General features: G+C 43.9%; 1 protein-coding gene across 4 annotated transcripts in view; it reads right to left on the bottom strand.

The window, feature by feature from the left end:
* Positions 1-4,278: 4,278 nt before the first annotated feature.
* ivns1abpa (influenza virus NS1A binding protein a) overlaps positions 4,279-14,751 on the bottom strand; it is a 35,038-nt gene continuing 24,565 nt past the window's right edge. For all 4 annotated transcript variants that reach the window (XM_038794628.1, XM_038794625.1, XM_038794627.1 and 1 more), the window contains exons 11-15: positions 13,186-13,307; positions 6,655-6,781; positions 6,441-6,572; positions 6,055-6,228; positions 4,279-5,488 (exon numbers count right to left, since the gene is read on the bottom strand). In XM_038794628.1, the coding sequence (XP_038650556.1) occupies positions 5,229-5,488; positions 6,055-6,228; positions 6,441-6,572; positions 6,655-6,781; positions 13,186-13,307 (815 nt within the window). In that variant the 3' untranslated portion in view covers positions 4,279-5,228. The remainder of the gene's footprint in view (positions 5,489-6,054; positions 6,229-6,440; positions 6,573-6,654; positions 6,782-13,185; positions 13,308-14,751) is intronic.

Here is a 14,751-nt window from a genome sequence, read left to right as displayed (position 1 = left end):
TCGGCTCAAGTTTTGATTTACTCCTTATTCTACTGTGTATGCATGCATCCGAGTACCCCACAATGCAATCCAACCAGGTCCAGGCCAGAACACACATCAATGATATGACTATAAAATTACAAAGAGAGGACCAGAAATACAGGTCCAAGTTATTCTCAGATCAAAGGTCTCCCTTTGAAAAAGAAGAGGCCAGAGCTATGTTATGGTACCTGGACCAGACCCCAATTTATTAGAAAGCCAGATCAGTTTTTCAATGTGTAAACTGGGGAAAATATACTTTGCGCCAAGAGTGATTCCACACAGACAACTAGAGATATTTTATTTAAAAACAACATGATTAACATCCAAGGGGAAAAAAACTTTCATTTAATTTATTTCATTAATTAAAATAAAAGTCTTTGAACTTACTTCTAAACTTTCAATTAAGAAAAATCCACAACAGGTCAAATCAGTGGGTAACAGAGTTATTCACAATGTCCTTGGGAGAGAAGCTTTCAGAAATCAATGAGAGAAACACCCTTCTTCAGGAACCAGAACAGATCTCCAAAAGTAAAACTAGCTGTCAACCCCCTAATCACAACTTTAGCAGATCGGAGACAAGCCATCAAGATGCCCCCAGAAGAGGAAATCCTGGGAGGGAAAAGAGGGCTGAACCACTCCACTTCCCCTTCCTCCCCCCACCCTCCCAAATCCCAAGGGACATACCAACATCAGGAAAAAAGGCAGCACAACCAAAAAACAAACGCTCACGGTGGATATCCAGCAAATCAGTCAGAACAGAGACAACCATCTACCACATACGCCAAGGCAGAACTTCACCTTAAGTAACTAGTGAGAAAGGAAAATGCAAGGCGAGACACAATGAGACAAGGATTTCCTCCAAAATCTCTCAGAAAAGGAACCTGCAACACCATCTAAACTAATCACACAGATTACAGGAAATCAGCAACCAACCCAGACCAACTTCTCAAGCAACTACCTGATACCCATCACCCAAGTGCCAGCCATTCAAACCATAAGAGGACATCAGTCCTACCCCAAGGAGTAAGCAGCAGGATATGACTAGGCATAGCTCTTAGCACATCCCAAAATCTCCAGCTACCGGGAGGCAAACCCAACCCCAAACTCACACCCACAGGTGCCCCCAAGGGAGGGAATCCTCAATCTCCAGGGGCAACCATTGTGCCAGGCCTGGCAGTGCCATCCAAAACACCTCAGAACATGGTCCCAAGGTCTTCCATACAATCACAACACCTACACTCTGCTGTGGGCAGCCTGGGAGGGAGGACTGAGCACCTCCCCAATCCACCAGATGAAGCCAACATAAGGAGCAGCATGACACTCACCCAGAACCCCCACCGCCACCCTCATCTCCAGTCCCCAACCAGAAACTGATTCCACTATGACCTGTTCCAAAACAGAGCAGACACCCCAATACATACATAGATAGAAGACAGGAGGAGGCCTTTTGGCCCTTCGAGCCTGCACTGCCATTTATCACGATCAAGGCTGTTCGCCAGCTCAATAGCCTAATCCTGCTTTCTCACCATAGCCTTTGATCCCATTCGCCCCAAGTGCTATATCTAGCGACCTCTTGAATATATTCACTGCTTTAGCATCAACTACTTCCTGTGGTAATGAATTCCACAGGCTCCCACTCTTTGGGTGAAGAAATCTCTCATCTCTGTCCAAAATGGCTTACCCCGAATCCTCAGACTGTGACCCCTGGTTCTGGACACACCCACCATCGGGAACATCGTCCTTGCATCTAGCCTGTCTAGCCCTGTTAGAATTTTATCAGTCTCTATGAGATACACCTCATTCTTCTGAACTTCAGCAAGAACAATCCTAACCCAGTCAATCTCTCCTCATGACAGTCCCGCCATCCCTGGTAAACCTTCGCTGCACTCCTTCGCGAGCAAGAACATCCTTCCTCAGAAAAGATCAAAACTGCGCACACTATTCTAGGTGTGGCCTCACCAAGGTCCTGTATAATTGCAGCAACACATCCCTGCTTCTGTATTCAAAATCTCCTTGCAAAAAAGGCTAACATACCATTTGCCTTCTTTACCTCCAGAAGTATTGGAAACAGCCAAATAGAGCCGTACTAGGATAAGACAAATTCGACCCGAAGGAAGTCATACAAAACCCAGGTAACTAAGCGTCTGTCTGGGCCAGGAAGGATAGCAGCACAGATTGTCAAAATAAAACACAAGCCCAAAATGGATCAGCCTTAATTTGGCAAGGCCAATCCTCAATCGCAGCGAAGACAAACTAATCCTACCAACCCCAATCTTTCACCCCTCTCCAGTGCTCATCTCCCCTCTATACAAGACAGGAGGAGGAGGGGGGGGGGTAAAAACCACTAAGGACTATCTGACCTTACAAGACCCAATATTAGTCAGGATTAAAACAGGAACTTGCCAAATCAGGATAACTAATGGTGCATATTTCACCCATATTTCACATTTCCTTGTAAGGATAAAAAGGTTAAGCCATGGGGAGGAATCGAAGGCTTTGACAAAGTCATTGGACTCGCAACATTAGCTCTTTTCTCTCCCTTCAGATGCTGCCAGACCTGCTGAGATTTTCCAGCATTTTCTCATTTGTTTCAGATTCCTGCATCCGCAGTAATTTGCTTTTAATCTAAGGTAACAACCGAGTTGCAGGACAATCACAAGGATAATGACTTATCAAGAGTGTATGAAGAAAGCAGAGAGACACCCATGATAAACAGGATCAACGAGCACCCCTCAGGATCATTCAAGGATTCCACGATTGAAATACACCATCAATATTGCCACCATGTCATCTCACTTAGGCAGTCCGGGGAGGGAGGTGTGGAGAACAAGAGAGAGACAGTGAGTAAGAGCAATTCGACTGTTTTGGTCACTTTCATCCCCTCATGACTAGCATCAGGTACGGGACAAAACATGATTGGTAATTGGCAGCCCAAACCCACCCCAGGCTTCAAAGACAGAATACATTATGCTCCATCTAATCTGATCATATGTCCATCCTTCAAATAGAGATCCCTGCCAGCCTATTTTCAAACACACCTTTGTCATGAGTGCCTTTAAGAAATGGATGTTTAAGAAATGTACCTTTAAGAAATAAAGCTGATTATATTACTGCAGTCATGTCACCGGGGGGGGGCGGGGGAAAGAGAGCTGAGCTCACTTCTGCTTTTTGGGAGTTTTAGTTTGTTTGAAGAAAGCTTGGGTGTGGCATTGAGCTGCATTGCTGGTGATCTCTACCATGAGGGACTATCTCTTAATCCTTTAGTGAAGTCGGAAGTGTAAAATGGTCTCAGTATTGAATATAAATCTAGTGTGCTTCTGTTTGAAGGATTTGTTAAGTCTTTTGGATGTGTAAAGGAAGTTTGCAGGATTGGGTAATGTTGTATTATTTTCGGGGTTATCTTTGAAGCAAGGGGTGTTAAAAGATTAATTTGAGTTCATGGAATAAACATTGTTTTGTTTTAAAAACCACGTGTCCATAATTGTAATACTACACCTGGGGAACAAGCCTTGTGCTTCAAAAGCAACAATCCATTAAAAGGTGGGGGTTGGTTGAACTCCATGATATATTTTGGGGTTCTGAAAACACCTCTCCCATAACACCTTGGGGAGTCTTTTTAGCAGCAGCATGACTAGTTAATTTCTAGTTAGTTGATTTTCACTGGATTTGTGACCAGATGCTTTGCACCTGAGAATTTTGATGCAGTCATGAATTCCACCCAATGAACCAGTGTAATTGAAGGAAACTAATTTCCGTTTTGGGGTACCTAACTGCATGAAGACAGGTTCAACTGAAGAAAACAATGGATAGACTTAAAAACCAATATGTCCAGGTATCTTTGATATTGACCCATTTATGCTCAAATTTCTGCATGTTTCTGGGCTGATTTCATATTTAGTCATGATATGGATGTAATCAAGGAATTGTAATAAGATAGTTAAACCGATTTCAAGTTTTCTACTAGTTTACTCCGAGAAAGCCACATTAGAAAGCATGCCAAACATCATGCTAATTGGTACCATGCTATTTCAAAAGAAAAAACATTGTCGGAAACTTTTAGTCAGGTGCAGGGCAGGGAGGGAGTCTGTACATTTTAGTTTTATCCTCTTTTGATTAACAGTTATCCCTTAAAAAGACTTGCAATCCACAATATCAGGGCTATTCTGGCTAAAGCCCAAGAAGAAAATTCACAATCTTAATTAAATTCCTATCCTTCTGGCTTTTATCACATTTAAATCATACACAAAGCCCATGAAGTCAAGAGTTCAAATATTTATTTTTTTCAGTCATCTATTGTTTTAGGAATGTTAGCTACATAGCTTGTAACAAAATGGATTCTCACTTGGGTGCTCTTCAATCCTTCACTTTCATCCCAATAAAATTTCACATTCAAAAATCCCATATCAAGTTCAACAAGCATTTACAGAGTAGTACAATAAGTTATAGCAGAGGCAAACATTTAAAGCTTTTTCCAAGTTCTATGCATGTCCCACTCTGGTGCCTCAAGTCTAGCTATAGGTTTTTAGTTCAATGCTTCCAAACAATATCTGATTTTGTTTCTCTTATATAGTATATTCATCCAAGTATAAAAATTGTTATAAAAAGGTGATCATAAAACATTTAATCCAAAACAAAAATGCATTAATTGGCAGGCTGGTTAGCATATCCACGACTTGTTTAAACACTCCCTTTCCTGCTCTTTAAAGTTGGGGCAAGAAAGATAATCATGCCACTTTGCTTTGATGCCCCCTTCCCTCCATCTCAAATTGACCATGTTATTTCATAACTTTTGTTGCACATCTTCAAACCAGATAACTTCATGGTGAAACAAATGTGCAAATGCTGCAAAACAAAACTCTGGGGAAGCTCTAAAAAATACATATTTCCTATTATCCAAATTTTGAAATGAAACTTTTCTACACACCAAAAAACCCCACTAGGAATACACAACAAACACCTACATCCTGGGACAATAGTATTTACAGCTCAATGTAATTATCATAAACAAATCCAAAAGGTTTCTTGTAACCATTAAAAACCTGACTTCATGCTTTAAATTGTTGATAGTTACAGCCCAACCATAAACATCCAAGTCATCATTCTCTCTTCACTTCCCCCCCCCCCCCCCCCCACCGGGCCAAAAAAACCCCAGATACAACACAAATTACATCACCAAACTTATTAAGCTGCAAAGAAAAAGCTAAACTTTATAAATCGAACATTTGCGTTTTGGTGTATGGGCTCCATTCATTGGTTTCTGGGTTGTATACTTCCACATTGTTCAGAAACTCATTGCCATCGAAGCCGCCCACAGCATAAAGAAGCCCGTTCACTGCAGCAACTCCAGCATTACTCCTTGCGGTTATCATGCTTCCCACCATCTTCCATTCGTTTTTGGCTGGATCAAACATCTCAACGCAGCTGAGTGCACGAGTTCCATCAAAACCTCCCACAGCAAAAATTTTTCCTGCAAAATTAATCGCATTAATACATTATTAGACAAAGTAGATGAATAGAAAGGAGCAGCGATCAACAGTAGCCATTCACCAATACATTAAACCACTAATTAGAACAATCTGCATTTTTAACTAACCCAAATGGGTGTGACAATGTGGATCATATGTTGGCTGTAGAGTAGAGAACAGTAGCAGTTGATGGTTGTTTTCTGTGCTGGTCTCCTCTATATTTAGGACCACAGTACAAAAACTGAGTACGCCATGTAGAATTGGTCAGGCCACAGCAGTTAACTAGTTTTGGGCACACTATGACAACAGCACGATTGTGAAATTTAAATTGTAGTTCAGGTAAGAGATTAGAGAGATTAATTTTACTTAAAAATTTCAGGAGGGGATCGAAGTTCTTCAAGTTTATACGGGTTTTGATGCTTTGATTGTTTTTCAGAAAACAGAAGTTCACAAGTAACTGATTTTCTTTAATATCACTCATCCTTTCCCTCCATTCTCATCAAGTGTTAATTATGTTGACCTGGTGATAAACATTAGTTTCCAAATACCAAGATGAATCTACTCTTACCATTGTAGACAGCTACACCTGCTCCACGGCGAGCCATATTCATGCATGAAACCAGAGCCCAGGTGTTGTTTTCAGGATTATAGCGCTCCACAGTGTTCAAACAGTTCCAGGATTCTGCACCTCCAGCCACATACAGGTAACCATCCAATTCACATACAGCAGCTTGATGTCGACCTAATTTGTATGGCAAAAGTAATCATTTTTATTGTAAAAGGATTGAATGCCAAAATGTTCTTGTGTTAACGTTGTTCATTAATTGAAGCTCTTGCACATAAAATACACAATCCAAAGATCTCCCAATGTTTTTCAAGTAAGCTTTAAACCAAAAGGCTCCCTTCTATAAATGTTCACGGCACAGCTATGTATTTGTTAAAGAATTGACATACGTGTAATTAGAGGAGCACAATTTGTCCAGGTTTTTGAAACTGGGTCAAAGGCATCACAGTTTTTCAACCCTTTCTGTCCATATGGATCTGAGCCACCAACAATGTACAATTTTCCATTCAAGGAACAGACACCTGTCAACCAATCAGAATTAAAGTTACTGGCAGCTCATCAAGAAGTCAGCCATTACATTAATCAATGTTACTGAACACTTGCCTGCGTTGCAACGATTGGTTCGGAGCTCTGGCACAGGAGTCCAATCATCGGTATTTGGATTATAAGTCTCACCACAGCAAAGCTCATCTGAATGGCCATTGGACCCACCAGTTACATACAACTGACCCTATAAGATAAGAGACACAAAATACATGACACTTAAAATGTCAAATTTCAAGAATTTGGAAGATGGAACTTCAGGCATAATGCCCGAGAATTGCTTAGACGTAGACAGCTACAGGTTGACCATCCCTTATCAAACAAATTCCAAAATCCGCATTTTGTTTTAGCGCCAGGACATCAATGCGCAGCTCTCAACATGCACCACACAAGTACAGTACATTCCAAAATCAGAGGGAAAAAATCCCAAAAGAAATCAGCTCTAAGCATTTTGGCATAAGGGATTTTCAATCTGTAGTAATTTGGACAGATTAAAACCAATGATGGAAAGCACAAAAGGGTTATGAAATTAAACATATTCTTCCATAAGTTTTTTTTAAAAATGCGATTTAATATTAGAGACAGAGTCTTGCAGCACAGCAAGAGGCCCTTCAGCCCACCATGTCTGTGCTGGCCATCAAGCACCTATCTATTCTAATCCGATTTTCCAACACTTGGGTCTGCAGCCTTCTATGCGATGGCATTTCAAGTACTTAGCCAAATGCTTCTTAAATGTGGTCAGGGTCCCCACCTTTACTATCCTGAGGTGGTCAGTTACAGATTCCTATCACCCCCGGGTGAAAAAGCTTTTCTTCATATCCCCTGCCCATTACCTTAAATCTATGCCCTATAGGGCAATACGATGGCCCAGTGGTTAGCACTGCTGCCTCACTGCGTCGAGGACCCAAGTTCGATCCCGGCTCCGGGTCACTCATGTGGAGTTTGCACATTCTCCTCGTGTCTGCGTGGGTCTCACCCTCAACCCAAAGATGTGCAGGGTAGGTGGATTGGCTATGCTAAATTTCATTTTAATTGGAAAAAAACTGTTTTAAAATCTATGGCCCATGGTTATTGACCCCTCTAATAAGAGGAAATGTTTCTTCCCATCTACACTATATCTCTCAATGTTGCACACCTCAATGAGGTCCCCCCTCAGCCGTCTCTAAGAAAAACAACCCCAGCCTAACCAGCCTCTCCAGGCAACAACCTGGTGATTCCCTTTGCTTATTTCTAATGAAATCACACCCTTCTCATCTGTGGCGACCAGAACTGCAGCCTGTGGTCGAACAAGCATTTTTACAGCTCCCCGGTCATATATTCCATGCCTCAGCTAATAAAGGCAAGCATCTCACATGCCTTCTTAAACACCTCATCTACCAATCCTGGTGCCTTCAGGGACCTTTGGACATGCACCCAAGGTCCCTCTGATTATTATTCATTGTGTATTCCCTTACCTTGTTAGGCCTCCCAAAATGCACCAATCACACTTTTCAGGGTCAAATTCCATTTGCCACTGTTCTGCCCATCCATATCATCCTGTAATCTAATGCTTTCCTCCTAACTTTTTACCACACCGCCAATTTGTGTGTCATCTGTGAACTAATTGATTTTGCCCCTCACACATTCACACCCTTTTCATTACTTAAAACCAAATACTCGTGGAATGTCAGGGGACTAAAGGCCCAGTGAAATGATCCAGAGTCTTCACCCACCTGAAAAACATGAAAGCCAACAGTCTTCCTCCAAGAGACGCATTTGAGGGAGAAGAACCGACTATGGGTAAAGTAGGGCTGGGTGGGACAGACCTACCATTCCTGCTACTGACGAGGCCGGGGGGTAGCCATTTTGCTAAATAAGAGGATGTTCACGGAGACAAAGACAATTACGGATCCAGGGGAACAGTCGGTCATCGATGTCTAGACGGGGAACCAGTAGTCCTTGTTTACATGTACGCTTCAGACTAGAACGACACGGAGTTTATAAAGACGACCATGCCAGAAGTATCCGACACAAATACGCAATGACTGCTCATGTGAGGTGGGGGAAAGAGAGCTTCAACTGTATACAGGACCCATGGACAGACAGATCGAATCCCAAAGCAGGAAAGACCTCCAACATGGCGAAGGCCTGTTCATAGAATAGAGGGGGTGGTGGACCCATGGTGATCCACCCACCCAGGGCATTAGTTATCCTCCCAAATATATAATGTCTATTTGCGGATCGACTTCGTTGTAGTGGGGAATTTGGTGCTTCCGGGGCTAGCAAGGGTGGAATACTCTGCGATCGTAATCTCCAACCAGGCTCCACATTACTTCTGCACTGTAAATTCTATATGATTACATGGGTGTGGTTGGAGACAGGTCGTACCCAATGCCCCACCCCGTGGAGGTTGGACAAGATCCTGCTGGCCAACCAGGCTTTTTGCTAGAAAATATTACAGACTATAGACTTGTATATTACTAATAACCAGAATGGGGAGGTCTCACCCTCCACGTTCTGGGAGGCGCTGAAGGCTATGATCAGGGGTGAACTTATAGCTTATAAAGCACAGAGATAGGGAAAAGAGAGTGGCTAGGCAACAGCTACTTGGCTCCATACTGGAAGTAGACCGGTGATACTAGAGGCCCTAGCAGAGAGGAAAAAGCTGCAGGTGGACTTTGACCTGCTCTACACAAGGAAAGCAGTGCACCAACTCTGGCAAGCATGGGACCCCTGTACGAACACAGAGACAGCTAGCCACCTGCTGGCTCACCAGCTGAGAAAGAAGGCAACCACGAGAAATAGCACAGATCTGGGACAGCAGAAGCAACTTAGTTGTAGAACCAGACACCGTCAACAAAGCGTTTGGCTTTCTATCATAGGCTGTACACCTTGGAGCCCCCAGCAGGGGACTCGGGAAGGAATGCCAGTAATGGAGGACAGGAAAAGGGCACTGGAAACACCACTAGAACTGGTGAGGTCATGGAGGAGTATTAGCTCCATGCATGCGGGGAAGGAATCGGGATCAGACGACTTCCCGGCGGACTTCTACAAAGGATGCGTGACAACACTGGTCCCGCACCTGCAGGAAATGTTCATAAACCCACTGGCGAGGGACGCACTGCAATCAACGATTGCATATGCCTCAATCTCAAAAGACAAAGACCTAAATTAATGCGGTTCCTACAGATCCATCTCGCTGCTAAACGGTGATGCAAAAATACTGTCCAAGATCCTAGCCAAAAGGCTGGAGGACTGCATACCAGAGGTAATTGCAGAAGACCAAATGGGCCTAGTCAAGGGTAGACACTGAACAACGAACATCAGTTGCCTGCTGAACGTGATCATGACCCTATCCAGGGAGGTGATTATCGCCCTGGACGCTGAAAAGGCCTTCAACAGAGTCAAATCGAAGTACCTCAGATGTACTGGAGCGTTTTGGGCTAGGAACAGGGTTCACCGCCTGGGTGAAATTCCTGCACAACGTTCCCACGGTGAGCGTATGGACAAATACCACCAGGTGAAAGTATTTCCAGTTGCATAGAGGCACAAGGCAGGGATGGCCATTTTTCCCACTGCTGTTCGCCTGAGCAATCAAACCATTAGCGATCGCACTTGGGGCAGCAAAGAATTTGAAAGGGATCCAGAGAGGAGACAGAGCACAGAGTCTTGTTCTATGCAAATGCCGTGCTCCTCTACATCTTGGACCCGCAAAGCAGCATGGAAGGTATCATGGCGCTCTTTGGCTACAAACTTTGAACTTGAGCAAAAGGCAGATCTCCCCAGTGAATCCACAAGGGGGAGGGGCAGAGCTGAAGGGGCTGCCATTTAAACAGACCAGTCACAAATTCCACTACATGGGGATCCAAATCGCTCACGACTAGACAGGGATCCACACGTGGAACCCGACCAGCCTGATGGAGAAAGTTAAGGACCTGCAGAGATGGAACACACTCCCAGGCGCAGAAGGTAAAAATGAACATACTGCCCACATTCCTCTTCCTGTTTAGCTCCATCCCGATCTACATCCTCAAAGCCTTTTAACTCACTGGACAAATGGAATATGACTGGGGGGAGGGGGGGGGGGGGAAGAGAGAGGAGGAGGAGAGAAGAGAAAAGAGAGAAAAGAAAGAGGGAGAGAAAAGGGAGGGAGAGAGAGAGAGAGAGAGAGAGAGAGAGAGAGAGAGAGAGAGAGAGAGAGAGAGAGAGAGAGAGAGAGAGAGAGAGAGAGAGAAAAAAAGAGCGAAAAGAAAGAAAGAAAAGACAAGAGAGAGAGAGAAATGCAAGGATCCCCAAAAGGGTACTGCGAAGAGGAGAGAGAAAAAAGAGAGCGAAACGGAAAAGAGAGAGAAGAGAGAGAAAAAAGAGAGAGAGCGAAAAGAGAGAGAGCGAAAAGAGAGAGAGCGAAAAGAGAGAGAGCGAAAAGAGAGAAGAGCGAAAAGAGAGAAGAGCGAAAAGAGGAGAGCGAAAAGAGGAGAGCGAAAAGAGGAGAGCGAAAAGAGGAGAGCGAAAAGAGGAGAGCGAAAAGAGGAGAGCGAAAAGAGGAGAGCGAAAAGAGGAGAGCGAAAAGAGGAGAGCGAAAAGAGGAGAGCGAAAAGAGGAGAGCGAAAAGAGGAGAGCGAAAAGAGGAGAGCGAAAAGAGGAGAGCGAAAAGAGGAGAGCGAAAAGAGGAGAGCGAAAAGAGGAGAGCGAAAAGAGGAGAGCGAAAAGAGGAGAGCGAAAAGAGGAGAGCGAAAAGAGGAGAGCGAAAAGAGGAGAGCGAAAAGAGGAGAGCGAAAAGAGGAGAGCGAAAAGAGGAGAGCGAAAAGAGGAGAGCGAAAAGAGGAGAGCGAAAAGAGGAGAGCGAAAAGAGGAGAGCGAAAAGGGGAGAGCGAAAAGAGGAGAGAGAAAAGGGGAGAGAAAGAGAAAAGAGAGAAAAGAGAGAGAGAGAGAGAGAGAGAGAGAAAAGGGAGGGAGAGAGAGAGAGAGAGAGAGAGAGAGAGAGAGAGAGAGAGAGAGAAAAGAGAGACAGAGAGAAAAGAGAGACAGAGAGAAAAGAGAGACAGAGAAAAAAGAGAGAGAGAGAAAAAGAGAGAGAGAGAAAAAAGAGAGAGAGAGAAAAAAGAGAGAGAGAGAGAGAGAGAGAAAAGACAAGAGAGAGAAATGCAAGGATCCCCAAAAGGGTACTGCGAAGAACGAGATCCATGGGTGACCTAGCCCTCCCAAACCTGCAATATTACCACTGGGCAGTGACCGCAGACAGTAAAGGGCTGGATAAAGTGCCAGAAGCCAAGTTGGTGCTTATGGAAGAGGGCTCCTGCAGAGGGATCTCGTGTTCAATGTGCCCAGTGATAATACCCCCATCTGCTACAACCACAGGTTCATGCCGGTGACAATGGACGCCACCTTCAAAAAGGTAGAGACAAGACCGGGGGATTCAGGCAGTTAAGGATTTCTACATCAATAACAGGCTAACAACCCTCAAAGAGCTGACGACAGAAGATTCCAGCTGATATGAAAGGGGAGGGCAGGGGGGAAACTAATGTCAGTACCTACAAATCAAAAACCTCCTGCAAAAGGGAAATAAGGTCACACCCACAACCACCATGACAATCACTGCTAGAGGGCCTGCCAAACCTGGACATCTTAGGGAAAGGAAACTGTGGTGACATATACGGGTGACTGGTAAGGGGGGAGGGGGTGGCAATACCCAGCTGAACAAGACAAGGGAGAAGTGGGAGGAGCACCAGAGGTTTGAAATAGGGTGGGGACTCTGCAGCGAGACACTGCACAGGGTCAACTCCACCTCCACAAGGCCAAGCCTAATGCAGTTAAAAGTGGTACAGAGCCTACTTATCCAAAACCAGAATGAGCAGGTTCTTCCCAGAGGTGGAGGATAGATGCGAACAGTGCCAAGGAGGCCCAGCCAACCATGCCCACATGTACTGCTCTTGTCCCAGACTCGCTGGGTTCTTGACAGCCTTCTTTGAGGCAATGTCCAAGGTGGTGAGGGTGGAGCCATGCCCAAAATGGCAGTCTTCAGGGTATCAGAACAGCCAGATGTATTCATTTGGAGAAGGGCCGACGCCCTTGCCTCCCTAATCACCCACTGGAGAATCCAGTGGCACTCAGTAGCACCACCCAAAGCTGTAGACTGGCTGTCCAAATTTGCCATCCGACGGTCAGAAGGCAACTTCCAAGTTGTTCCAAGACTTGCTCGCAGCCAACTAGGAAGCTAAAGATCAGGAGGGAGTAGCCACGATGGGGGAGGGGGGGGGCGGCGAGAGAGACAACAACCCGAACCAGAGAACAAAAGCAAAGGGACAACCGATGGGAAGCGAAACGCAGGGGATGCATATCGCTACTGCAAGCCTCAGGAAGGAATTATATAAATGGGGGAAACTGTGATGTATCTGTAAATTGTTGAAGCTGATCCATGTAAATAGTTCTGCTTTTACTTCTTATTTTCTCTTTATCTCATTGTTCAGATTTGTATTTGGTTTGTACACTAAAAACTCAACAAAAATAAATTTTTAGTAAACAAATACTCATATCAGCTTTTATAAAAAGGACATAATCTTTTGGAAGTGCGTCAAAGAAATTTCAGACAATGATTTTGTTCTGGTCAATTACCATCAACACAGCCATCTGAAATCGTGCACGTGGTGTTCTCATTGGTGAAATAAATATCCATCCAACGGTTGTTGGATCGTAGCACTCTACTGTTCTTAAACATTCCTCACGATTGTAGCCACCTAAACCAGCCAAAATGAAATCGGAGATATTTCAGGAAGTAATGCCAATTTACAAATCTACAAACAAGATTCTACACTGTAGAACAGAATTCATTTTATTGAAAAGGCAGATTACAGCTAGGATTTTTTTGTGTGATTAATATAAGTGCCAACCTAGCAGAATGAAGAACGAAAAAGAAAAATAGGATTAAAGAATATGGAAATTAAGAGTCGTTTCATTAATTTTTCTTCAAAAGTATTCTGGTAACATCAAGCTTGGTCAATGCTGACAGCGCAACTTAACTACCCAATATGTAAAAGTAGCCCTTTTGGAGGAGTGGGAAAGAAAAGGCTTCCCAAAACTGGTTAGAGCACCAGAGATCTAGTGTATTGGCAAGCCAAACTCCTAGCAAGAGAAGTACCAAATCATTTGCAGTTATAATTTTGTTCACATCATCCTCCCCACATCGGTGGGATTACAAGACAGCCAATTATCACAAGATGGTACAGATATACACAGGTCTAAATTTGCGTGAGAGCAACACTCAGATTGGTAGTAATAATTGACATGAAATGTGATCAGTCTGGGCTAATGGGGTGGATTGACTGGGGAGGTTCCTGGGGAGTTAATGTGCTTGTGAGCTAGGGGAGATTAAGCCATTGCTGGGTGGAGTTCAGAAGGGCAGGGAGGCAGTGAGTTTGGAGGGGCTTAAGAGAAAGGAGCTAATTTCTAATCTGGCTGACCTGGCGTCCACAATTCTTTCCAAGTAGGTTAGAAAAAGAGCGCATAACAGAATAATACAGCAAAGAGGCCCTGTGGCCCATCGAGTTTGCACCTACACATGAAAAACACCTGACCTGCCTACCTAATCCCATTTGCCAGCACTTGGTCCATAACCTCGAATGTTATGACATGCCACGTGCTTATCCAGGTACTTTTTAAAAGGATGAAGTGGGAACCTGCCTCTACCAGGCAATGTATTCCAGACCGTCACCATCCTCTGGATAAAAATGTTTTTCCTCAAATCCCCCCTAATTCTTCTACCCTACCTGGAACTGTGTCCCCTCATAATTGACCCTTCAATTAAGGGAAACAGCTTCTCCCTTTCCAGCCTGTCCATGCCCCTGAATCTTGAGTAATAATATTTTAAAGCAGAGCAATGTTGTCTGAAGATAAGGGAGAGGCTGGAACAAGCTAGTTGAAGCAGCTATTTAAAGATATTTAGCCAGAGCCTGGAGGGGTTCCAACCAGAGCCAAATCGGTTGTAGAAAAAAGGTATCATTCGATGCCTTGATAATTTAAAAACTGGATTAAGAGCTACATGTTTATTTTTTTGTTGTTTAATAGGAAATTGTGGTATGGGGTAATTGTTAAGTGATTTGTTTTGGATCTGAAGTTGGAAGTTTAATATTGTATTCATAATAACATTTTGCTTTGGAAATATCAACACCCTATTTTTAATCA

The sequence above is a fragment of the Scyliorhinus canicula genome, chromosome 4 (genome assembly GCF_902713615.1).
Source record: "Scyliorhinus canicula chromosome 4, sScyCan1.1, whole genome shotgun sequence".
Taxonomy (NCBI): Eukaryota; Metazoa; Chordata; class Chondrichthyes; order Carcharhiniformes; family Scyliorhinidae; genus Scyliorhinus; species Scyliorhinus canicula.
Note: the sequence above shows the minus strand (reverse complement) of the source record. Positions and strands in the feature narration are given on the sequence as shown.